The sequence below is a fragment of the Vicia villosa genome, linkage group LG6 (assembly GCF_029867415.1).
Source record: "Vicia villosa cultivar HV-30 ecotype Madison, WI linkage group LG6, Vvil1.0, whole genome shotgun sequence".
Taxonomy (NCBI): Eukaryota; Viridiplantae; Streptophyta; class Magnoliopsida; order Fabales; family Fabaceae; genus Vicia; species Vicia villosa.
Genome location: NC_081185.1, coordinates 124,968,999 through 124,996,373, shown reverse-complemented (window position 1 = coordinate 124,996,373; position 27,375 = coordinate 124,968,999). Strand labels below are relative to the sequence as shown.

The 27,375-nt window shown below is 32.5% G+C and overlaps 2 protein-coding genes across 2 annotated transcripts in view; one reads left to right on the top strand and one right to left on the bottom strand.

The window, feature by feature from the left end:
- Nucleotides 1-4,202: 4,202 nt before the first annotated feature.
- LOC131609863 (uncharacterized) overlaps nucleotides 4,203-27,375 on the bottom strand; it is a 77,592-nt gene continuing 54,419 nt past the window's right edge. The window contains exon 2 of the mRNA XM_058881678.1: nucleotides 4,203-5,169. Coding sequence (XP_058737661.1) covers nucleotides 4,456-5,067 — 612 coding nt within the window. The 5' untranslated portion in view covers nucleotides 5,068-5,169 and the 3' untranslated portion in view covers nucleotides 4,203-4,455. The remainder of the gene's footprint in view (nucleotides 5,170-27,375) is intronic.
- Nucleotides 26,800-27,290, top strand: LOC131614602 (uncharacterized). The gene is made up of 2 exons (XM_058886166.1): nucleotides 26,800-26,949; nucleotides 27,045-27,290. Exons 1-2 carry the CDS (start codon nucleotides 26,800-26,802, stop codon nucleotides 27,288-27,290), a joined length of 396 nt encoding a protein of 131 aa, XP_058742149.1.

Sequence of the window (27,375 nt, the reverse complement as noted above, 5' to 3'; positions counted from 1 at the left end):
CAGTAGACAATGACAACCGAAGGTTTCTTGCTTCTTTTCCAAATTCAGGATATTCAGTATCAACTTTACTCCATTGTGGTGAGTCTGCCGGATGTCGCAACTTTCCATCAATAATTCTTTCATCTGCATGCCAAGTCAAGTGTCTTGAATCGGTCTCACTACGATACATGCGTCTAAATCTCGGAATTATAGGAAAATACCATAAGACTTTAGCAGGAGACAACTTTTTCTTATATCGAGGGGCACCACATTTAGGACACTCATTCAACGCTGCATACTCGTTTCGAAACAAAACGCAATCGTTTGGACATGCGTGTATCTTATCATAGCTCATTCCAATAGAAGACAACATCTTTTTGGCTTCGTACGTTCGATTGGGAAGAACATTATCCTCTGGTAGCATATCTTTCATAAGGGCTAATAACTCTGTGAAACTTTTATCCGACCATCCATTGTCCGCCTTTAAGTTGTACAACTTTAACACCGCAGACAATCTTGTGAATTTTGAACAACCATCATACAACGGTTTCTCTGCATCGCTTACCAACCTCTCAAACATTTTGGGACAATCCGCTAGATCTTCTTCCAGCGCTTCTGCAATCTCTTCGACTCGATCACAATCGTATGTGTCTGTGCAATCGTCATTTGAAGCATACTTCCTATTACACCTCGACCCAGCATTCCCGGTACTTTTCTCACCATGCATTGTCCAACATGTATAACTTCTATCAATTCCAAACCGTAGTAAATGAGATCCCAACTGATTCCCGTCAACCTTACCCCCGGCATAACAGCAACCCAAGCAAGGACACGGCATTCGAAGCGGGTCTTTGGAGTTCGCAACCGCAAACTCAACAAATTCCCATACCCCTTTCTCGTACTCTTTCGACAATCGGTTTGAATTCATCCATGTCTTATCCATGTCTTAATTAAGCTAAACAACAACGGTCAAACTTCCACTCTTCACAAGTAACCCCTATGGCGAATTCAATTCACAAAGTTAGTAAGTACCTCCTATATTAACTCTCTAAACACATAAAACTAATGTGTTTCTGTCAAAACGCAAAGTATAAACGGAATGAATCCGAAGCAATAAAACGTAACATATATAATCACACAATTTCAGACAAATTCATCATAATACCAGTAATTTGAGAAAGAAATTTACCTCGGATGTTACCGAACTCAAGAAAACGCCAAACGTCGAACTAGGCTGGGAAACGATCAAACTTTCACTATACACAAGTTACCCCTATAGCAAATTCACAAAGTTAGTAACCACCAAGACAAAATCGATTGAACAAAGGAAATCAACAATAGTTTGATGTGTGTACATACTCCTAAATATGTAGTACCAGAGTCAATGATACGAGCTCCAAAGAGATCCAAAGTTATCAATCCAGTCAGACCTATACAAGAAATTCAATTCAATGTATGATTATAATAAGAATGGGTGAATAGCTCATGATGCAGTTAATTAAATACACCACTACTAACACTACTAACACAAGACACACGATGCAGTTAATTAAATACACCACTACTAACACGAAGCTATAAAACTTTTTGCTCAAAAGCAAACCTTATGAATCATCCTTGTCTATATACATTAACTCACTCTTGTTTCATTCTTTACCTTCTCTCTTCCTCATTAATTCAACTCTCATAAGGTATATATTATTACTATTATTATATATTATTTATTATTTAATTTCTCTATGTGCTGTCATTCTCATACTTTACAGTACTTGGCATCCTTGAACAAGCCAATTTATTGTACAATATATATATACCATCACTCTCAATCTCATACACACACAACATATATATCATAGAGTTATTATATATAAATAAAAGTATATAATATATATTTTAAAGTAGAAACCAGAGACAAAGATTTGAAGATGGCACAAAGATTTGGTTAACTCAATTCTAATAGAAAAGTCTCATTCTAATACATTAATAAGCTACACTTGTGATACTATTGTTTGATGAAATGCCAAAATTTTGTGATACTCATGGTGCAAGTTTAGCCGTACTATGTTACTATTGTTTGATGAAATGCCAAAATTTTGTGATAAACAGTGGCAAGTCTATTTTGTATTCAGTAACTTCAGAATTTTATCAACACTACAGCCAAAAAACCATGGATTTTTGAATCATGAAAAGCGGAAGTAAATCAACTTAGAATTTAAAAATACCTACTAAGGATTGTGGCATTTCATCAATTATCAACTCAAATCATTTCTTTCAGGCATTTCATCAAACAAGTTGCAGGCAGAAGTTCAATCTTTGATACCAAATAAAATTTTCACTGAAAATTAAACCTAAAACTCACCGGCGGTGGATAAAACGAGTGACGGAGGAGAAGCCGACGGAGGGACGCCGACGGTGGTTGCCGATGGTGGTGGACGGAAGGGTTTCGCGTGCAGTGAGGGTTTGTGGATGAAGAACAGTGGTGGACGGAAGGGTTCTGCAGAAAACGAAAGAGAGAAATGAGAAACAGTAACGCGTGTTTTGGTTTTTAATTTTTAGTAATAAAGGCTACTAAAGCGCTTCTGAAAAGCGCTCTCATAGCCTGGTCTATACCAGCGCTTTTGACAAAAAGCGCTCTCATTAAACACCCCTACCAGAGCGCTTTTGAAAAGCGCTTTCGTTCCCCCCACGTTCCCCCCACCTACCAGAGCGCTTTTGTAAAGCGCTTTCGTACCCCCCACCTACCAGAGCGCTTTTGAAAAGCGCTCTCACAACCCCCCCTACCAGAGCGCTTCTTAAAAGCGCTTTCATACCCCCCCACTATTAGAGCGCTTTTTTAGCGTGTTTTTTAATTTTGTCTTTAGCGAAGCCTATGCCAGCGCTTTTCCTAAAAGCGCTTTCGTAGGGGTGCTGCTAAAAGCCAAATTTGGCGTAGTGTCCCTTTTCTTTAGACTTAACGAGCATATCATTCATGTATACCTCTAGTATTTCTCCTATTTCTTCTTAAAAAAAATTTATTCCCCATCCTTAATTATGTTGTCCCAGCATTCTTTAAGCTGGAGGACATCACATTATAATTATAGTTGGCTTGCTTGATCTTGAAAGCGATTTTCTCTTTGTTTAGCTTCTACATGGGTATTTGAATGTAGCTGAAATATGCATTCATAAATGATAGAAATTTGTACCCTACCGAATTGTCGACCAACTTGTCTATGCTTGGGGTATGCTTTATTGAGATCGTTATAATCGCGACACACATTTTCCATTTCATTGAAAATTTATTAACTAGCACAACATTGGACAACCATTTGGTGTATTTTTATTTCATAAATAAAATTAGTGTCTAATAAATCTTGGACTATCTTCGTGTTCGCCTCAAAATTTAATTTCTAAGTCAAAATTTGAATTACTTTTATCATTATTTTTTTAAATTTAAAAATTCATATTTAAAAACTCATTTTAAAAAACCTTAAATTTGATAAATAAACATTTTACAGTATTCTTAAAATGTATGGGAAAAAATATTCAAAAATTTAAAAGTTAAAGGGTAATTAAACAATTTTCAAAATTTTAGAAAATAGTATGCATAAAATATTTGTAGAGATCAAAATATGTCATTTTTTTAATAACGACTAAAAATAAAATTTAAAATATTTATAAGAATTAAAAATTTATTTAATCCTTTTTAATATTAAAATTAAAACTAATGTCATATTAATTATAAATAAAACTTAAAATTGTAGGTACCGAGAATTGAAACATGTTCGTGAAGTAATAGAAGATATATTTTTAATTAAAAATTAAAATTAAATTAAGGTGCCTTGTGGATTAGATTTTGAATAGTCCATTAAAATAAATCTTTCTTAAAAAAACATAATTTTTGTAGTAAATTTTTATAGTAGTGATTCAAATTCACTTGTCTCTAATTAAATGGAGTTTTATGGTTGTTTATTTTATGGAACAAGTGATATACACTATGCAAAAAAATTTCATGCACTATTTGACTAGAGTATTTTCTTTGACCCATGATTTCTAACTACAGTCTACAAGTGAACTGTAACAGTTATTTCATTAATTTTTGAAAATAGTTGTATATTAATAAAGTGGCTGCCTATGATTTAAAGTGGCATTGGTTGGAAAGAAAAAGAACACAACACATAGGTTACAAATTTACAAAGTGGAGGCACCAACATCTGATCTCTAATTAACATTACATTACAACATCATAAGCAACATGTCCCATTTCTATTCTCTTAATTTTCTTTTATTTGATACAAAACTCCCACAAAAAGAGAACATGGTATAAAACTTTTGACATCACCCCAAAACAAAATAAAAGAACAAAGAAATCACACCCTACTTAATTAATTCTGGGTTGTGCTAATCTTAATAAAACCAACCATATATTACATAATATAAATCTCCCTTATTCTTGAAAAAAAAAAAACAATAACAAAGGGAGAGAATGATGAAGATTATTCAAGTACCATTTTGCTCAACTTCCCTCTTCCTCTTCAAGGAATCTTGTTTCTGCAAGATTATATTTCTTCTAAACCTTCTGATAAATAGATCAGCAACTTCATCAATATCATCTTCAAGCTTAAACTCTTTCCCTGCTTCCTCCTTACAATTCTTCACCCTATCTATCACTGATCCTCCAAAGTCCAAACCCTCAGAATCAAAAAGAGTATGAGTCAAATCAGGGTACTTATCATCATCCTCACCATCATCATAGTAATCTTCTTGATTTTGTTCATCGACGACTCGTGTTTCACTTGGATTTTGCAACGCTTCGTAAGTGCGAACATTGTTGTTAAAAATAACCATGGCTCTATGATGATCTTCACAATTGACACCTTCTTCAATTAGACAATCTTCCTTGGAATGATGGTGAGAATGGCTCCCCCAAATTGAGTGGAATTTATCTGAGATTGAACTCATGAGGAACTTTTTGTTCTTCATGAGTGAGAATATAATCAAACGAGCTTTGATGGCATTTACTTTTGACTTTAAAGCTATAGTTTTTGACTTTGTCATTGAGGTTAAACCGGCTATGATTTGCTTCAACAACTTTGCTGTTTTGTTCTTCATGTTGGTCGTTGTGGTGATAATTGATGATGACTCTAGAGAGTGTTTGGAAAATAGTTTGTGAAAGTGGAAATAAATTGAAAAAACAATTGTGGGAATGATTAGGTTGGAGAGAGAGGTGATAGATAGATAGTATTAATGTAATTGTACAAACTTTGTACTTTGGCACGAAAGAGTACAAGGTGTGGACAAGGGTTTATATAGGAGAGAAACTACTAGGTTGTTCAATAGATGATAATGTGTTATGTGTGATAGAAACAAGTTCAAAAAGAAAGAGTGGGGGTTAAGAAAACAAAAGTAATGTGAAATAAAGTTAAAGTAGGTGCTAAAGTAGGGACACTTGGCTTAACATGATAGGGTCTTTGAGTTATGGTTGTTCAAGTGGTATACGAAGTTTAAAGATTTTAATGGGTAGAAACTACTAGTGGGGCTGGGTTTTGAGTGTGGAACTCTTTACTTTTAAGAAATGAGTTTTAGATTTGATTTTTCTTCCAAAATTAAGGTTAAGTGGGATGAAATGGTCCTTATTGGCTCTTCGTGAGCATTAGTGTTGCTATTGGTACCAAAGTATTATTTGGTGTCTTTATAGTTGATGTCAACATAACTTTTTTTTAAGGGTAATCGTCTTTTTTTCTTTTTTTTTTAGTATTGGTAGAGGGATGTATTGATCGAGTGTTCTTGATATTGATACCATATATACATGAAAGTATCTCTAATAATCCTTAACAACTAATGAGTAATTATTTACAATAAACTTTAATAATATCTTTTCTATATTTATATAGTCTAATATACTTCGTAGTCGAAATTGAACGTGGATGAATGTTGAAATATTCTCTAAAGTCGTTAAAAAGTTCTAGCAGAAGACCCTTCGTGAAGATATCAACAATTTGATAACGAGAGGGGACATGTAATATGTGCACCTGATGTTGTTCCGACACAAAGTGTATATTCATTTCGATGTGTTCAGTGAGTTGATGTTGAACTGGATTGTCGGACATGTACACGGCGCTGATGTTGTCACAATAGAAGCTACATTAGTCACTCCTCGGTATTCCGCCTCTGCACTCGATCGAGACAAGGTATGTTGATGTTTTGCGGACCAAAATAACAAATTATCACTAAGATACACACAATACCCAAAGGTATATCTTCTTGTGTGTGGACAACCAGTCCAATCAACGTCCGTGTAAGATACAAGCTTATCGATGGTGGAAGAATACAGGTGGATGCCGAATTCAACAATACCATGAATGTAACAAATTATTTGTTTTAAGGAAGACATGTGTTGTATTTTTGGATCATGCATTAAAAGGCATACTTGCTGAAGTGCATATGATATATATGATCTTGTAAATGTTAAGTACTATAATGCACCTGCAAGACTTCAATATTTTGTTGGATCATGATATGGATTACCTAAGGACCCGCTGAGTTTTGATTTGGTATTTACCGATGTTATGGCTGGATTATATGAGGACATTCCTACACGTTCAACAATCTATTTTGCATTTTTCCTGAGAGAAAGACAACTCCAGATTGTCGAGTAACAAAGATGTTTAGAAAATAGCTTAGAGGACCTAGATCCTTCATTGCAAATTCAGAACTCATCTTAGACATAATATACTCACGAAGAGGTTCGCATGCAGTAGTGAGGATAATGTCATCTACATTGAGAAGAATGTAGGCCATGTCATTCCCATTATGATAAATAAATAATGAGTGATAAGAAATGTTGTGAAAAAATCACATTGTAGCAACCTAATCAATGAGCCGCTGATATCGAACTTGTCGATGGTTGTTTAAGTTCATAAAGATACTTTTTGAGCAAACACACACGATCCAGAAATTATGGATGACAGAAGCTTGAAGGTTAGTGCATGTACACAGTTTCATCAAGATTGTCGTGCAAGAAGGCATTTTTAGCATCCAATTGATGAAGACACCATAATTTTGACAAGGTAATGATGAGTATTGTGAGAATACTAGCCGGTTTGACGATAGGGTTAAATGTTTCACCATAATCAACACCTATTTTTCGGTTCCTACAAGGAGATCTTTGTACCACTCTAATGATCCATCTGAATTCTTTTTATGCCTGAAAATCCACAAGCTTCAAATAATGTTAGCATTAGACGGACAAGGAACTAAGATCCACGTCTTATTTTTAATAAGATCATCACATTCTTCTTTCACAGTCATTTTCCCATTAGGGTCATGTAATGCATCTATAAGGAAATTACTTCTTTAAGAACTCCATGCGGAACACAACCCAAGTGATCTCCTCACCACTAGCTTCCAACCTCCTACGAGTCTCCAGCCACCAATCATCCGCCTCGACTGCTAGCATATGAGTCTCATACCGAACCTTCTGATCTGGAGTACAATCCATCACACGAAAGATCATCTCAATCTCCTTTAGCCATGTCAATACGCCATCAGGATCATGAGTTCCCTTGAACACAGGTGGATTCTCCCTTTGGAAGGTAGCCAAATTGTGAGAAGCAACATTCTCACCAACATTCGGCTGATGTTCCAAAGCTTGGGCCATCGCCTCCAAGGCAGCAGCAATCACGACATCATTCCTTCCAGCCATCTCAAGTCTTCACTATAACACAGAAACAATCAGCATAAAATAACAATACAAGATTGTTAGACCACACTGTGACACGACACTTGGTCGGACAGACCGACCTGCTCTGATACCACTATTGTAACACTCCAAATCCACCCCATGATTAATAAGAGAAATCAAAGTACAATACGTCAAAACAAGCAACTAATTTGAGGCGTCACATATTCGACTTAAACAAAATCACAAATCATGCTCAAAGTACATGGATACATAACACTTATATCGGAGGAAACTCATAATTCATCAAACATTTAAATCCAAACAACTTTATAATATCGCAGCGGAATCTAGATAACAACACATATCCAAGTCTTATATCCTTGCCAACATGGCACAATGTGTCCAACATGTCTCAACAAGACATAACATCAAAATCCAACAAAAGATAATCAACATAAAATAAGACACAAGAAAGTATCGCAAACACCCCCTAAGTGCTACGTATCAGAGCATCGACACACTGACTCAAGTTATAAGGTAAACGGCTACTCCACGTTGTTACCTGCACGTTACCAACAGAGGGTAACATTCAAACAGAAGGGGTGAGATATCATTCATTATAAAGAAACGTATGATAATATTTAGATCAAGAGAAAGATCATACATTAGTCACCACTTCTCATCACAACTTCAATACAACTATTCACGTCACACAATCAACTTATGAAACAAAAACAATAACATCAATCAATCATGACAATATGTGTAATTCACAAGTAAGATTCCAACACATCACGACAAACATCTCATCATCAAATCACGACAACATAATCAAATAAGACTCAAATTCAATTCACATGTGACTCGACTTATGCAAATGCATGTGGTACCATTTGGAGTAAAACTCCCACGTCTCAAAATTTTCCATTGGACAAACGTCGCTATTTGCCATTAAGGCCTTGTCGCTTTTGCCATTAAGGCCATGTCTCTTTTATGCAATGGATGTGACTCAATGAACGTAACATCCACACAAACACCACATAAACACAAACATCAACTAAACATCATTACTTTCATAGTAATTTATCACTTCACCATTACGTCTCTATGTTGTAACACCATACAACAATGCATCACTTCACAACAACAATTACAAACATCAAACAAGTTCATTTAAAGAAAGATTCAAAAATGTTTCCAAAGGTTTTCAAATCATATTCATTAGAAAGATCTCAATTATAGCTTCACGGAGGTTCAAACGGCACTTAAAAAGGAGTTACAGATCAAAAGTTATGGTTTTTACAAAATCTGCCAAAAATTGAACCCCTAGGTCGACGCAGGCTTCTCCCAGGTCGACGCAGGAAAGTTTCTATCTCCCTCGGATCTTCTTAGGTCGACACATCTCTGAAGGAAAATAGGTTCCCTCCTCTACGGGTTGGTAATTTAGGTTGATGCAGGCCTTTGCGTAGGTCGACCTAGACTGTGTGAAAACTCAGATTTCACCATTTTTCTTCTCTAAATCCCTCATACAACACCCATTAACCCATACACAATCCATACATCAATTGAAAGAAAATTATCATACATACAAGGTTCCTAAACACATTTCTACTCATGGGTTCACATACAAACATCATCAATCATACTTAGACTCACAATTTCATAGAAATCTATTATGAACCCTAACAATTTCAATTCAATTTTTCACACAATCATGGATAACAACATACAATCAAAACCCCACCCAAAACATCATCACACATTCCTTTAGCATGAAAGAATCCCACCCTTACCTTATGTTTTGGATTGAAGACAACTCTAGCCTCAATCTTGGATTCTTCTCTTTTCTTCATTCTTTTCTTCTTTTCCCAATTTTCACAAAATAAGCTTCTAATCTCTAATTCTCTAAACCCTTGTTTTTATTAAACCCTTACTATCTTTCTCATAATGCTAATGGACTCTAATTAGTACCCCTCACTTACTAACACCAACTTAGGCCCAATAACTAATAGATTCACTAACTTATATTATTTACTAATAATTCCCAAATAAAATAACATAAAATCAATTAAGCATATATTTAAAACATAATTCACACGATTGTCAATTAATTCACACAACACACATAACATAAATAATTTAGGTAAAAACAGGCGTTACAAGAGTTATGGTAATATTTGTGAAGGCAAAGGTGTGGGCAACAATGTAGTAGCCGAGGTTAGTTATTTGTCGTGAGATTAAGGAGAATGAGATATAGACACTCAAGAAAGCCATAGGTTAAAAATGGGTGTTCAAATTGAAATTTCATGCCAATGGTATAATTGTGAGGTACAAGGAAAAACTAGTTGCCAAGTGTTTCACACAAACTGAAGGAATTTACGATATGGATACTTTTAGTCATTTGGTAAAAATGACCATAATTTGAGTTCTTACGGCAATTTCAGCATCCCAAAATTGTCCTCTCTTTCAACTTGATGTCATCACATCTTTTCTACATGATTATCTCAATGAAGAAACATATATGCACCCCCACTAGGTCTTGATCTGCCACATCATGACTTGGTATGGAAATCACAAAGATTTATAAATGGCTTGGCACAAGCAAGCAATGAAACACCAATCTTTCTAAGACACTCAATACACCTATTGCATACAATCAAAGGCTAAATACTCCTTATTCACCGAGAAATGTTTTTGCAGGTTTCATTGTATTTCTTTTATATGTGGGTGATTTGGTCTCAGGGGGGTCTGGCTTTGAAGAAATTACTCATATTAAGACCATATTAAATGACATGTTCAACATAAAAGACTTGGGAGTTTTGAAATACTTCCTAGGTTTAGAAGTGGCTATAACCCAAGATGGAATTTCAATAAAAAAACATGCTCTAGATTTAATCCAAGATGCAAGTTTAATTGGAGCAAGACCATACCCTACACTAATGCAACCACACATACAACTTCATAAAACTTACGGTTAGTCTCTATTTGAACCTATAACATACAGAAGATCAATTGAAAGACTATTGTATCTCACTCACTCCATGCCCTAGATTGCTTATGTAATAAGCAAACTAAGCCAATTCCTTGATGCCATCATTAGTAGGCATATGCTGGCAAAACTGCATATATTGAATCACCTTAAGAATACTCTAGGCCAATTATTGTTCTTCATCTCATCATCTACACTTTGCCTCAAAGGTTTTTCTGATTCTGATGGGGGACATGTTTTAATACTAGGAGATCCACAACATACATATGTTTCTTCCTTGACAAGTAATTGATAAGATAGAAGAGCAAAAAAAATTAGTAGTATCTAGATCATCGTCATAAACAGAGAATAAAGTATTGACCCAAGAAACATGTGAAGGACAATGACTTTTCTACTTGTTGTTAAGTGATTTTCAAATACCACAATTGCCGATCATTATCTATTGTGACAACAAATCATCTCTATGTATATCTGTCAATCTAGTATTTTATGAAAGAACAAAATATATTGAGATAGGTTGTCATGTAGTCCGAGACAAATTTCTAACAGAAGTAATTGCAAACATTCTAACTATGTCTCTGCACCCAGGTCCACTCAACATTCTACAAGTCAAGTTAGGAATAATTTATATACATTCTAACATGTGAAGTGATTAAATGTGATAAGGAGGAGGTAAATCAATTAGTCTTTGAATTTCCAAATTCATAACTGAACCTATAAAACAATTTAAAGAGAAAAAAAACTGTTATGAAGCTTTTGTTAGCCATTACTTATTATATAAAGTATAAAATGTAAAATTCATATTAATAATTAATGAAAATCTAGTTTATACTATCATTGTTCCTAACTTGACTTGTAGAATTCCTTAATATAAAGTTAATTAAGTTGATTTACCTCCTCCTTATCATTAATGAAAATCAAGAGCCATAGTTAATATTAGATTTTTTCTTTACCCACCTCGCTATTGGGTCACCTCCAGCGAAAACCCCATTTTACCCCGCTTTGGAAATGCATTTCCGAAATATTTTTTTTTCTAAATTTTTCTTCGGAAGTGCATTTCCGAAAAAAATCCCAAAAATTGGGATTTTGACTAATTCGGAGATGCATCTCCGAAACAACAAAAAAAAATCTAAAAAAATCCCAAAAATTAATTTTAGGATATTAACTAATTCAATTATCATAAATTTGATATAATTTATGAGTAATGAATAATAATAATTATATATTTTTATATAATTTATGAGTTATGAATAATAATTATTATATATTTCTATTTTGATTCATATTTTAAAATTTAAAATAATTTTAATTAAAATAATTAAAATAATTTCACTTACAAAATGAGTTATAATTTTTTATTTAAATATTTATATATTTATAATAATTATTATATATTTATATATTTACAAAAATAATTTAAAAAAAAGAGTGTTTTAATTTATATATTTATATAATAATTATAATAATTATTATATATTTATAAAAAATATTATATATTTATATAATAATTATCATATATTAATTATAAATATATTTATACATTTATATAATAATTATAAAAATTAAAACAATGAGTGTTTTAATTTATAATATATATTATATTTATATTTATATATTATATTTAATTTTAAATAATTCAAAATTTACTTATGAAATTAAGACGTTTTTTATTTATATAAGTTAGTAAAATAATTTTTAACTTCAAAATTGTTTAGGAAATTTTATACCTATTAATTGTATTGATTTACCTTGATTTTATACCTATTAATTGTATTGATTCACCTTGATTTTATACCTATTAATTGTATTGATTCACCTTGATTTTAATTTTTTAATAATTATTGAATTCTTTCGGAAGTGTATATCCGAAGACACCCCCCTCCCAAAAAAAATTCGGAAGTGTATATCCGAAGACACCCCCCTCCCAAAAAAAAGGTGTTTTCGGAAATGCATTTTCGAAAACCCAAAAAAGGGGTGTTTTCGGAAATGCATTTTCGAAAACCCAAAAAAGGGGGTGTTTTCGGAAATGCATCTCCGAAAATATCGGAAGTGTATTTCCGAAACAAGACAAATTTTGAAAAAAAAAATAAGCGTTTCGGAAATGCATTTCTGAAGTGAGGGTATTTTGGGTTTTTCACCAGAGGTGACCAAGAAAAGAGGGAGGTGGGTAAAGAAAAAATCTAATATTAAGAGCCAAGTTAATTAATTGATTGATAATTGTCGCCACAAGATATGTTCCATTGGACCATCATTTATCAATCCATAAACTTTATGTGAATATAACCTGCCAAATACCACACCGTATGTTGATGGAAATATGATAGGATCTATGAAATATACCATGTTGTTGTTGATAGAATATCAAAAATTGAAATTACAAAACAAAAAATATATATATATAAATAAGGAGAAAAAAACAGACCCTTTGCTTTTGTAGTTTAGACGTTTTCATATGGCTCCTTTCAATAATTTGACTACTATTTTATGGGACCATTGAAGCTTTTGAGGAACTGAAATGGGGCACAGACAGACCAATCTAACCCACCAGATGGCAATGGAATAACTACTATTCAATATATTTTTGGAGTAAATGACAAAAATAACCATCCACAGTGACCAAGTGTGGTACCACTGACATTACATTTGGACTCTATTCAATTGTTTTTGATAGTAATAAGAATATCAATTACTTAGTGTAGTCATAATCTTCAAATCATCTTGATCAACTCAATGGTTCAGATTATAGGACTGTTGAAATATTCTAGGCCCTTTATTTTACTATAGCAACGGATTTCAAGGCATAGAGTGAGGAAGTTTAAAATGTGCTTAATTAAATATTGAACAAAGCCAATTATTATATGTTTGTTTATTTTGGAAACTTAGCCCCTAAGGTTGCTCACAACGGCCATAAGATTTTCATTTTGATCTTCAATACTAAGTCATAGTATTTTATATAAAATCTCGAGTTTTAACTCATATTTCTAAACCAGTTGCAAAAAAACAGACTAGTGTTTAGTAATATAATTTTGAGGATTAGGTTTGGAGAGGATCAAACTCTCAACCTCCAAATTAAGTCTCGCCCTTAATTATCCACCATTCCCTTGAACTCATATAAAGCGTGTTTCTCTCTAATAAATACTTGTATTTTTTTTCCTCTATAAAATATATAACTAAAAGGGTATAAGTTAATCAGTTTAAAACAGAATCGCTAGTGTAGAGGGAGGGAACATGATAAATGATATTAGTATAATCGATTAACCTATTTGCAAAGGAGGTCGTGCTAATCGATTGACTATGATGTTTTTTTTTTTAAATTGATTTTTCATTCAAGGATAATCGATTATTCCTTAGTATGGAGGATAAAGATAATCGATTAACCACTCATCTTTTTCACTACGATAATCGATTAATCTCCTTGTAAAGGGCCAAGCATAATCGATTATCTATCACAATTATTCACATTTTTTTATCGTTGTAACTAGGATAATCGATTATCTATATTGGTGTTAATCGATTAACATATGTTCTTTTTGAAAAATACTGAAACACTGCATTGCTCTCATCACCTCTCTTCATCGGTAAACCTTTTCATAAATTATGGCAATTGTTCATAATCTTTTTTCAACAATTTATTTTTGAAAATCAAGAGGTGTATGATCATTATAAATAGGGAAAATTTTTAAATTCAAAATCATCTATTTACTGACATATTTTAAAGTGTTCAAAATTTTCATGGAAATTTTTCTACTGTATAATTTTCATATCAGATAAAAAAATTTCATCTTGTTCCTTGAGCTCTTAAGTATATATGTCATTTGATCATATAGTTTTAGGAAAGGAAAGAACATTATTTCAAGTGTTTGAAAAGTGTCAAATACATATATATACAAAATTATTTCATCAATAATTTTTCACCAAGTGTGTGGTGATTCTTTATTTGTAAGAAAGTGTTATACTTAATACAAGTTGTTGCAAATAAGAAAGTTTTTTTTCTATTTGTTGGAAAGGTCCTTTTGAATCGGGGTGATTCAAAGTCCACCCTATTACTGGTGTTTGGAAATCAAGAAAGCGGTGTGCTTCTTTGTTATTGTTAGAAGATGGTAAGAGAAGTCTTAGTGGTAGACTTGTACAAATATCTGACAATAGTAAAATGTCTCACGGGGTGAGGTTGTGGAGTACTCTTGTTTGGAAAGAGGAACGAAGATATATTGGTGTGTTCATTTACTTTACTGCATTTATTTTTCTGCATATCACTTCAATCTCTTTTACTAGAAAAATAATTCCTCAAGTCATTTTTATAAATCAGTAAAAGAAAACCCAGTAAAATTGCAAGGCAAAAGTTTGTTACTTATTTCTAAAATTTCTAAACACCTAATTCACCCCATCTTAGGTGCACAAATACTTACAGATTCAACTTTAATGATAAATGGAGATCCTGGATAAAGCTTGTGTGTTCGTTGGTGATCTGGATGTGCTTGTTAATGGCTCCATGACTCAAGATATTAAGATCCAAAGGGGTTTAAAGAAGGGAGATCCTTTAGAATAATTTATTTTCCTCCTTGTGACGAATGTCCTCTGTGGGTTGATCAAGAGGGATTCTGATCTTATTCTTTTCTTAGGGTTCAAAGTGTGGTCCTCTAACTTGGTTATTACCCACATTCATTATGCTAATGATACCTTAATCTTAGGGGATCCCTTGGTTGAGATTTTGCGGGCTATTAAAGTTTCTCTTAGGGGTTTTGAGTTAGCGTCAGGCCTTAGGGTTAATTTTCATAAGAGTAGTCTGATTGGGGTTAATGATTGATCAATATTGACTTATTATAGGACTTTTCACCATCTCCAAAAGGAAATATGCCATTGTGAGTGAGATTGGGAGATGGGAAGAGGGGAGGGTTTCTTGAGATCTTGTTTGGAGGTGACCTTTCTTCATTCATGAAAAATACATGGTTATAAAAAAATTATGTTCCTCTAAGGTTTTCAATTTTCTGAGGATATAGATAGATGGGTAAGGAGGAATTCTAGAAATGGATTGTTCTTTGTTGCTTCTTCTCATCAAATCCAGGTTGCTACACGTCCTCCTCTGGAAACCCTCTTAGCTAGAGATAACCCAATTTCCCCCCTTATTTGGGATAATTGGGCTCACTCTCAGATCATGGTCTTCTCTTGCCAACTTCTACAAGATAGATTCCCATAAAAGGAATATATTTTCAAGCGGAATAATGTTATGGATATGTGGTATATCTCGTGTATTTTTTGTTATTATTGCATGGAAAATGTTTCTCACAATTTTCATCCAGTGTTTGGTATGGGGTATTTAGCTGGTTAAGGGGTCAGGTGGCTTTACTAGTGAGTTGGGGTGCCTTATTGAGTTCTTGCATTCCTTAGGAGGGAGGTCTCAGTCTTGGGGTTGTTTTATCATGATTTGGCATGTGTTGGTTTGGTCCATCTAGTTAGTACGGAACGATAAGTTATTTTTAAGTTCGTCAACAAAAGTGAAAAGGTGGAGAATAAGAGCATTCATTTGGCTTAGACTTGGTTCCATAACAAGTCAATATTGAAATCTCCATTTTTATCTAACTGGCTTCAAAATCATATCTAATGTCTTAGCCAATATCAGTTCAAGAGGTCGGGCCTACTCACTTTGGTGTTAATGGTTTTGGTGTTGTTGTGGTGCTTATTGTCTGTTGATGGTGGATCTGGTGGTCAGAGCTCTAGTTTGTTCTTTTGTTGGATGTTGCTTTTAGTTCTTGTGTGATCGATTGTGCTGTCTTCGTCTTGTGTTTGGTTTTCTTTGGTATTTCTCACGATTTTTCCTTCCCTTTGTGCTTTGTATTTTTGTGTTTTGTTGGTAGTTTTTCTTTGGCACTTCTTGTGTCTTTGCTCTTTTGTTTATTTTTTTTGGAGATTTGCTCCTCCAGACTCTTTTTTATTAATATATATATATATATATATATATATATATATATATATCTACTTGCCTTTAAAAAAATCTAACGATTATATATTATAGGTCACTTTAATAAATTAAACAAGACTAACAAATGAACAATAGAAAAGAAATAGACAATAACAATTTTCCTTTTCTGATACATATAAAATAGGGGATTGCTCATTGCACCTCATGCATTATTCACTCACTCTAGCATAATTTTAAAAATACTCTTAGAATGTGAAAATTGGAACTTGGACGCACCCTAACCAATCAAAATACAAGTAAAAGAATTTTTTTTATAATGAAATTTGGATCACCCCTGTTATCACATGGACTTAACACACAAGTAATTTGATCTAAGATTTTGTCTGGATATTAAAATTCAGATTCACACGTGTTATCATATAGATCAAACGCATAAGCAGTTTATTCCAGGGGTTTATCCGGATATTGAAAAATTAATTTATCTCTATTATCACATAAAAAATATAAACGCAATTTGTTCTATGGGTTTATCTGAATATTGAAATATGGATTTACCCGTGTTATCACATACAAAGAATACACAAGCAATTTGTTCTAGGGGTTTGCCTGAATATTGAAATGTGGATCCACCCGTGTTTTCACATACACATAATATATTGGTTTTCTTTAGTATTTCTCACGATTTTTCCTAACCTTGGTGATTTTTGTTTTTACGTTTTGTTGGTAGTTTTTCTTTGGAACCTCTTGTGCCTTTACTCTTCTGTTTGTTTTTTTTTTTTTTGAGATTTTCTCCTCCATACTCTTTTTTATAAATATATATCTACTTGCCTTTTAAAAAAAATTCTAACGACTACATATTATAGGTCACTTTAAGAAATTAAACAAGATTGAAAAATGAACAGTAGAAAAGAAATACACAATAACAATTTTCCTTTTCTAATACATATAGAATAGGGGATTGCTCATTGTACCTCATGCATTATTCACTCACTTTGGCATAATTTTAAAAACACTCTTAGAATGTGAAAATTGGAATTTGGACGCACCCTTACCAATCAAAATAAAAGTAAAAGAATCTTTATATAATGAAATTCGGCGCACCCCTGTTATCACATGGACTTAACACACAAGTAATTTGATCTAAGATTTTCTTTTGATATTAAAATTTAGATTCACGCATGTTATCATATGGATCAAATGCACAAGATTTTTATTCCAGGGGTTTATCCAAATATTGAAATATGAATTTATCTCTATTATATCAGATACACAAAATACAAAATCAATTTGTTCTAGGGGTTTGTCTGGATATTGAAATACAGATTTACCTCTGTTATCACATACAAAGAATACACAAGCAATTTTTCTAGGGATTTTCCTGAATATTGAAATCTGGATTCACCCGTGTTATCACATACACATAATACTCCCAAAATATCCGACAGAGAATCTAAAATAACATAACTTAACATAGATCTTTGTTATCACATACACACAATATATAAAATATCATATACATTTGTTAACCTAAATCTAACATGACGTTTCATCACCAAACAAATGGTTTGGGACATTTCATCATCTTTAGAATATATGTGATTGATCTTGCAAGTGTCACATCCATCTCAATTTGACCCTTAGTTGTGTAATGGTGAAAAGTACTACACATAACTCTTATATTTGTATCTGTCGTTAACTTAAATTTACTAAACTTAGTATTACCTTCATTATTAAGTGTTGGTGAATGATGCTTGATCATATCCACTCTAAGATTGTCGGTGTAGTGTAAAATATTTTTCTATTTGGTATTCTGATATGCAAAAGGGTGTCTTCTATGACCCTAAATTCAAAAGGGTGCATCATGTTATTGAAGTAAACAAATGCAATATACCAATATTGATTCATTTTTAGTGTTAATTTAACAGCATATGAAGCATATTTATATGACATTTAGATCATTATGGAGCATACAAAAGAAATCTTGTCTCAGGGGGTTTTCCGGAGAATGAAATCTAGATTCACCCTTATTTATCATATACAAAGAATACACATGGGGTTTCTCCCGATATTAAAATCGAGATTCTCACCTCCTAGCATCACATATACACAGATTATAGGGTTTGTTTGGAGATTGGAATCTAGACTCACCCTGAGTCATAGTAGACCAACTAATAGTACTTGTATTATGGACTTGTTTTATGACATACAAACACATCAAAAAGTTAATTCCAATATTTAAAAAAGGATGTTAGATATACATTATAACTTATCAAAATTTATCGGGGTGACATCCATGAAAATAACTAACTAACATTACACAAATCCCCTTTATTATTTCTCAACCACTTCTTCAATGTAACATGAGCTGATTCAACTATATTAGTTGTAGTATTTCTAAATTTCTAACCTAATCAATCAATGCACAAACAATTTTCTCATTCACCTGGTTTAATATAGTGCTTTCAATATATTTCAATAAATTCAGATATTTCGTGCACACCCTCTGAACTTTATGACATATTCAAGATATAACCCCTTGATAAAAGAATTTATTATGACATTACATGCATCAATTATGCTTTCCAATATTTGACTAGATTTGATCATTTTCCCGTTTTCATCCTTGATTTGTTTGGTCCCTATTGCAGACTTAAGTTTACCTCTCACTTTTTTTTGTTATATGATATCTACACAGTAAATCATATGATGTATGAAACACTATTGCAATTGAATTTCATAAGTGTGGTATCACGATTGATCACAATCACCAGTGGCATATTTTCTTGGTCTTTCAACAATTTCTAACACGCTTCCAAAGCCAATTTAATATTCTCCTCTTTTTCACATTCCAAAAATGCAAAGCCATATAAATAAGTCATTTCTATAGAAGTAACACCAATAATTTCCAAAAGATGAAACATGTACTTGTTGGTCTTATACGTTGAATCATTTATCATCACAAAGGAAAATATGTTGAACAACTTGATGGAATCGAGATGAGTCCAAAAGATATCTCGAAACTTTTTTCCATCCTTTCACACTATCTACATGGATATGTAATGTTATCATCCAACAATTTCAATAATTGTTGCATTTTGCATCATGGGCCTTCTTATTGGCTTGTTGTTTCGGGTGCGAACATCGTGTACTTGCCTAATATTTGAGACACTTTTAGATTGTTTCCTTTTCAAATTTGCGAGTTGTTTTTTTTTTTGCCTAAACCATGATTAATGTCATCTTAAAAACACGTTTATTCTCTTCAACATTTAGACAACATACAATCTAATGACCATCTATCTTTTGACACAATCCATGATTATGCATATTTCCTTGTCCAGGCGAACCACGTTTCAACATTCGGATAGGTTGTTTATAGTGGGAACTTCTTTTGTATTTCATCATAATAAATGGCATTCTTCTCTCAAACCAGAATATGATCTCCTTATAACAATGCCAAACTTTAATTTGGAAACCTCTGTGTGGACCAATGATACATATGTTCACGTATATCCAAAATTAACCTGCACAACACCCAATATTTCATTGTTAGAAGTAATGGCTATATTGACAACATTAGGGTGCACCATACCTACAACCAATAAAATATAAGACAATTTCAATCACCATTCAACGAATAAGGATTTCAATATCCAAATTCATTACTTCTTTCTCCAAATTGGGAGATGTTGTCTCAGTTAAACTTTCATCTTTTGTAATTTTCTTCCATAGCTTAATTGTGCACACATTGTGATTGCTCGTAGTTTTTTGTTTTCTTTGTTCACACTTTCTTCTGCAATGTTAACCCTAGACATGCCATAATTACGTGATTTGCTAATTTAGATGTTTAACATTGCAGGACCGTGCACTACAAGAAAATTAGGGTTTTACGACACAAAAATTGCGACAGTTACTTGATAGCCGTCGTGATTTGCATATAGAGACAGTTGTTACGACGGTTAACACCAACCGCCCTTAGTTTTTTAAAAAATTAATAAAAAATTACGACGACTATCAATAAACTGCCATAAATTAAATTCTACGATGGTCAAGTAACCGACCTAATACATTTATCACGACGGTACATCAACAGTCGCCAATACATATTATATTCACGACAGTGAACCAACCGTCACGCCCCTAAAATCCATCAAAAATCACGACAGTGAACCAACCATCGTTGTGATTGATGGAAACGCAAATATGCGCTTCAACACATTTTTCTTTGCCCGCCTTTATTTTTTATGCAAAAACAAAATAACCAAAATATAACAAAATATATTTTTCATTTAATTTGGTAAAGTATAACTAGAAGAGCCTAATAGATAGAGCAGTGACAAACCCCAAACCCACTTTCTTCTGGAAATTTCATGTCCATCTTGTCCTCATAACCCCAAGCGGCATCTTCATCATCTTCGTCTTCACCAAATCCTAACCCTAATTCACAACATGGAATTTCAATTAATGCGTCTTCTCTCAACCATGCTCTCGGATCAATTCGGATCTTCGATTATCACTGATACCCTAACATTCCTCCGTTATTGACCGCTAGGGTTCGTGTTTCTCACTTCTCTGCAGTTGCTTACATTTGTTCAGTTCTCTAACTTCACTTTGCTTTCGTTCGTGTCTCCATCGTGTTCGGCATCTCCATCATCAAATATCAAGGTAAGGACTCTGGTTCTTCAATTCCAAAATTGGGAAAAAAATATGACTCTTTTCATGTATCTTTTTCTTATTGTTATGTGTTTGTTAAGTAATTGTATTTTAGTTCAACTTAGCTTTTGATTCTTAAGGTTTGATGATGATGAGAAAAAGGGTATAGAGTCTACATCTGTCAAAGATAACCCTGCATATAGGAATGATCTTCTGGATTTTTATTCTGTGTTATACATGAGTAGCTTGAATTCTTCTATTGATACAAATTGCATTTGTGCTGTTAAATTCTTACTTTAGGATATTATCTTCAGAGTCTATTGTTCGGCTATGGCATCTCAAAATTGAAGAGGCAGTACCTAACAGACCAAACAATTCCCAAGACTTCATCATCACCTAGATCTCACGCTCCCCCATCGGCTCCTGGAGCAAACAAGCCTACGCGAACACCTCCTTCGTCCCTAAAAAAACTCCTCAAAGCACCGGTAATGCCACTTGGATGTCCAGAACCACCTTCCTTGTCCTCGTCGTTCCTCCTAAGTGATTGCCATCGCGGCTATGAAAATTAGGTCTTGGTATGCAGAGATCTCTATTATTCAGTAATTGAGAAAGTTGATATGTTTTTAGGGTTTCTAATTGCAATAATTGTATGATTTGTACCTTTAAGAAACTTCACAGTAATTACAAGTTTTGTGTATTCTTACACGGTGATATTATTATATCAATTTTAGTGTGGAATGCTTGGTTACTTTATTTGATATAGCTGATGTTATTTGTTAATTACGAGAATGATGATCCAATTTGAGTTTGTGTTGTTCATGAGTAGCTTGAATTCTTCTATTGATGCAAATTGCATTGGTGCTGATAAAGTCTTCAATAAATGGTGGAAGCAAATGGCGCGTGACTCCTTTTGTCGACATCATCTATCCCTTACCATCAGTTGCTGTTTGGAAACAGGTTTGTCTTCATTGATGGACATAAACATTATAACTTTATGTAATAATTTAGAATTTTGTTAACATACATCAAATGGAGAAAGTAGTGTTGGAAAAAGAAGCTTGCATTTTTCAAGGGCTTCATGAGATAGTGTTTTAAAGTAGAGGATCTTGATGCAATGACTAATATTTTTATTTGTAGCATAAGATGCTCTTTGTTTATGATGGTTTCTCTTTTATATAACTGAGTGAATTACTGTACTGTTGCTAGTCTTTATGATAAAAATGAAAGTTATTAATAAGATATGTAATTTGGTTTTGTAATACATATTCATAGAACTGTTCTTGTTTGGTTATTTCCATTTGGAAGTATTGCTTGAAAGCAAATTGTTCGATTCATGGATATGTTGATAACAAAGAGTCACACTCTTCTACATGTCCACTTTGTTGATATTATTCTTGTTTACACTACACCAACTGTTGTATGTTCTCTTTCTTTGTTATTAATTTTGTTTTCCTCTAAAATTCAGTTTTAAGTTTAATCTATAATGGCTTTTGTTTGTTTTTTTATTTGTTTCAGTTCTATTGAAATTCAGACAAAGCTAGCTAGAATGTGGGTGACCGGTTTGTTTACATGGACAGTTTCTCTAACAAAGATATAAAGTGAGTTCCATTAAATTTTGATTTTGATGTTTCCCTTTATATGATTTCATTTGATCATTTTCATATTACAAGTTTGTATTTTTACTACCTTTAATCAATTATGCTAGTTAATTTAATACTGGAAGTTGAAATAGGATTTGTAACTCAACATATTTAGATGAAATGGTGTATGTAAGTATAACACATTAGAAAAAAACATATATTTAATGACACAGGGTCAATTGAGTTTACCTTATCTTACATATGCTTATGCATGCTATCCGTAAGTTAATGACTTATATTTTTTTAGTATATTCATATATTTTTGTGAGAGATGTATTAAGGTAGGATATTCTTTACTTCTTAATCCATAGTTGAATATTATGACAAGTGTTTCACAAGAAAGTTGTGCCATCGATTTTCTCTCTAATTTATTTTTAATACTAGTTATGTCTCACATCTGTAGGTTCTTCCACTTCTCACCGAACTAGTATATTTTTGAAAAACTTACTTTATATATTCTTACAACTTGCTTATCTGTTCCAGCTCTAGCAATAGATTCTTCTTTAGTCACTCTCTTCTCTGGTTGGGCTTGCAGGGCTCTTAAAATGGTCGGTGCGTGTCTTCAAGTGCATCACGTTTCTGTCCTACTAACAAAATTGTTCGGCCTTATGCTTGTGCATTGTCTGGTAAAGATTGCTCACTATTAGCTGAATTAAATGGGACCCAAAGATTCACTGAAGATGATAAGAGGATTAGGAGATCTAGTGGCAACTACATCTTTCGTTCTATATATGGCTCACTACCTTCCATCACATGGCATATGTGTTTTAGTTTATACTGTGTGTCATTTCTTAGTATGTATAAAAACGGGAACTAGATGAACCCTTTTAATTGTGAAAGATTTGTATGTATAGATTCTTTCCAGGTTTGGATATATAATTGAATTTGATAGTATTTGTCTATTTTGTTGTTATAGAATTTTATTTTAGTATAAAACAAAAGAGTATGCACAAAAGAAAAGAAACAATGGAAAAGACATGAACACGAAAATTATAAATTAAAACCATCATGCAAAGTCAGTGTCCCAAATATATATTTTTTAAATTGATAAATTTAGCGGGGGTTTCAAACCTCTGTTGATGTTTTAAACTGTCACAATAAACAATAAAAATAAAACACCAAATAAGATTCACGACGGTTTGAAACCGTCGCGACCAGCATTAAAAACAAAATTCAAACTGAAATTCGCGACAGTTTGTAACCGTCGTCATTTCTAGTTTAAGTCAGTTCCAACCTGTCGTGAACTAGTGCGACGGTTGGTATGACGGTTTTGGCAACCGTCGCGAAACAGGTTGGGGACACACGATTCTGCGACGGTACTGCAACCGTCGTAGATTATAAATTACGGCTATTTTAACCGTCGTAATATGTCAAAATAGCCGTTGCAATCTGCAAATTTTTTTGTAGTGGTGCCACTCCAAATGTATGGAAAATACCTCTAATTTTCTTTGCAGCTTAACATAATAGCGCTCATTTGGTTTTGCAGCGCTACTGTCACCTAATTAGTCTAATAGTGTTGCTTGGCAACGCCTCTAGTTTGAATGTATTTTTACTTAAATTAGTCTTGTCCACGATTCTTCTGAATCTATATTAGAACCTACAAAAATAGAAATACCTTAACTAGTAAAAGTACTTAAAACAACATAAATTAATATTAAAAACATGATATTATGGACTATGATCATGACTTGAAACTTGAAACTTTCGTTATACTCGAGAAAAAAATATTAAAAATTGAAGTTTTAGGAAAAATATTAAACCATCGTAAATTTTCTTCCACTATTTCTGATTTTTTATACAGAGTTGTTTGGTTACAATAAGAATATCACATAAATTTACTCAGTTAAATGCACTATTCTAAGCAATGTAATCTTTTTTTCTTGATTTTCTTATGTCTCCAATCTAGCTAATTCAGGTCTTAATCCTCTATTTTATTTGAACTTCAACATCTTCAACATTTCAATATCATTAATCTTAACTTTTCAACCAATTTCCTCAAAATTTTGCTAAAAAAATTTACAACATATTAGAATCCTTTTACCACCATGCTACAAAATTAAATTAAGCAATACAATTTAAAATCTACAAAAGGTGCATGGATATGTATGTCAGAACTTTTTCCAATCTGTTTTGTAGGCCTTTTTTCTTGAGAATTTCTTTATTGACCCCCTAATCTTCTTGGTCACCCGCGGCGAAATTTTCAGAATGCCTCTATATTTGGGAAATGCATCTCCGAAATCACTTTTTTTATGAAAAAAAATTGATTTCGGAAGTGCACTTCCGAAAACACCAAAAAATGGTGTTTTCGGAGATGTATTTCGAAAACACAAAAAAAAGGTGTTTTTCGGAGATGCATTTCCGAAATCAACTCTTTTTTTGAGAGAGAGGGGGTGTCTTCGGAGATGCATATCCGAAATATTCCAATTTTTGTTCGTGGAATGTTTTGGATATGCATATCCGAAAAAATTCAATAATCATTAAAAAATTAAAATCAAGGTGAATCAATACAATTAATAGTATAATTAATAATATTAATTAAAATATTTTATTAAAAATATATCATTATAATCAAGATGTAATAATAATATTAACCTAATAAATATTTAAATTAACATTTTATTTTCATATAAAAAATTAATAATAATAATAATAAAGATATTTATTTTCTATTTTTCTTATGATAAATCATTTTATAAATTAATTTTCAAAAACAATTTTATAGTTATAAAAAATTATTTTATAAACAAAATTTCCTAAACAATTTTAAAGTTAAAAATTATTTTACTAACTTATATAAATTAAAAACATTCTAATTTCATAAGTAAATTTTGAATTATATAAAATTAAATATAAAATTTATTCACTAAATAAAATTAAGACAAAATCTTCTTTTAATTTTTTTAACTAAATGAAAAATGATATTTTATCATAATTAATTATGAAAAATGATTTTTTTATCATAATTAATTATGAAAAATGATTTTTTTATCATTATTATTATTATCATTATTCTAACTTGATTTATTTCATTATTATTATCAACTGTAGAAACATGAATTGGAATTATTTATAACTACATTTTAATAATTGGAATCATTTTAATTTTTTGTAATTGAAATTATTTTTAAATTTTAAAATATGAATCAGAATAGAAATATATAAATATTAATTATCTATAACTCATAAATCATATCAAATTTATGATATGTGAATTAATTAATATCCCAAAAATATTAATTTTTGGAATTTTATCGGATATGCATATCCAAAAAAATCTTTTTGGAAGTTTTTTCGGAGATGCATCTCCGAATTGATCAAAATCCCAATTTTTGGGATTTTTTTCGGAAATGCATCTCCGAAATCTTGGAAAATCTAAAAAAAATTACTTCAGAGATGCATCTCCGAAGCAGGGGCAAGTTGGGAATTTTGCTGAGGGTCACCCCCTAGGGGGATCAATAAATAAATTCTCTTTTTCTTTGTACCTTCTCAAACGGCTTATGTTTTAAGCACCACTAGATATTTTTAGGCTTAAATGCACTTTTAGTCCCCCTATTTTGATGTTTTTAACTTTTTAGTCCCCAACCTAAAAAAGCCAAGTTTTAGGTCCCCATTTTCAATTTTGGTGAATATTTTAAGGTCCCTCATCACTTAAGTACAATTTTAATGACATGACAACTAATATTTGGTCCAGTCACTTGCCACATCACTATTTTTATTTTAAATTCAATTTTTAATTCTTAACTTAATATTTAATATTTTCATAAAACATTTTATTTTATATTATGGATTAAATTGACTCTTTAAATATTAGGTTGTCTTCTTCATCCTCCTCAACGCAAGAGTACAGGAATTAGGGCAAAGTCTCCATCTTCATCCTTCAACGCAAGCGTACATGACCTGGGGCGAAGTCTTCTTCTTCATCCTTCTTCGCCTTTTCTTATTCTTTCGTTTTCGTTTTCCAGAGATGTCTCAATGCACGAAGGCGAGTAGTATCGGGGCTACACGTTCATGTCAGTTTCGAAGCCAGTGCAGGTGTGGGCTTGAAGCTCCATTGATGACCTCATGGACTGATTCGAACCCAGACAGACGTTTTTTTGGGTGTGGGATGTACAAGGTAATGTCATGGTTGTTGTAACTGAAAGTTTGCATTTTTATCTCATAAGTATGTAGCAGAACGAATTTGTGATTCTATATATGTGTTATTTGCAGGTACATGGCCATAAAAGGTGTAGCCACTTTGTTTGGTACGACGATGAACTCTCATCAAGGGCCAAGGAAATTATTTATTCACTGCAGAAAAAATTGGATCAAGAAAGGGCTAGATTGGATGAAGCTAATACTAAAGTAGCAGAAGTGAAGATGAAGTTGAATGCAATGAACTTACTGATGAAATTCTCAGTTTCAATGACATTTGTTATGGCAGTAGGACTTGTGATGCTAAATGTAATAAAGTAGGATTTATGTGATTTTAGAGCATGTGATTTTACTTGTGTTGTTAGTTCAGTTCAGTTGTAACTTGTTATTTGTTGTCAATTGTAAT

Excerpts from the sequence above, each read along its gene's own strand:
- LOC131614602 (XM_058886166.1), top strand. The coding sequence starts at position 26,800 with ATGTCTCAATGCACGAAGGCGAGTAGTATCGGGGCTACACGTTCATGT. Across the intron at positions 26,950-27,044 it reads TTGGGTGTGGGATGTACAAG|GTACATGGCCATAAAAGGTG; the intron begins GTAATGTCATGG and ends TGTTATTTGCAG.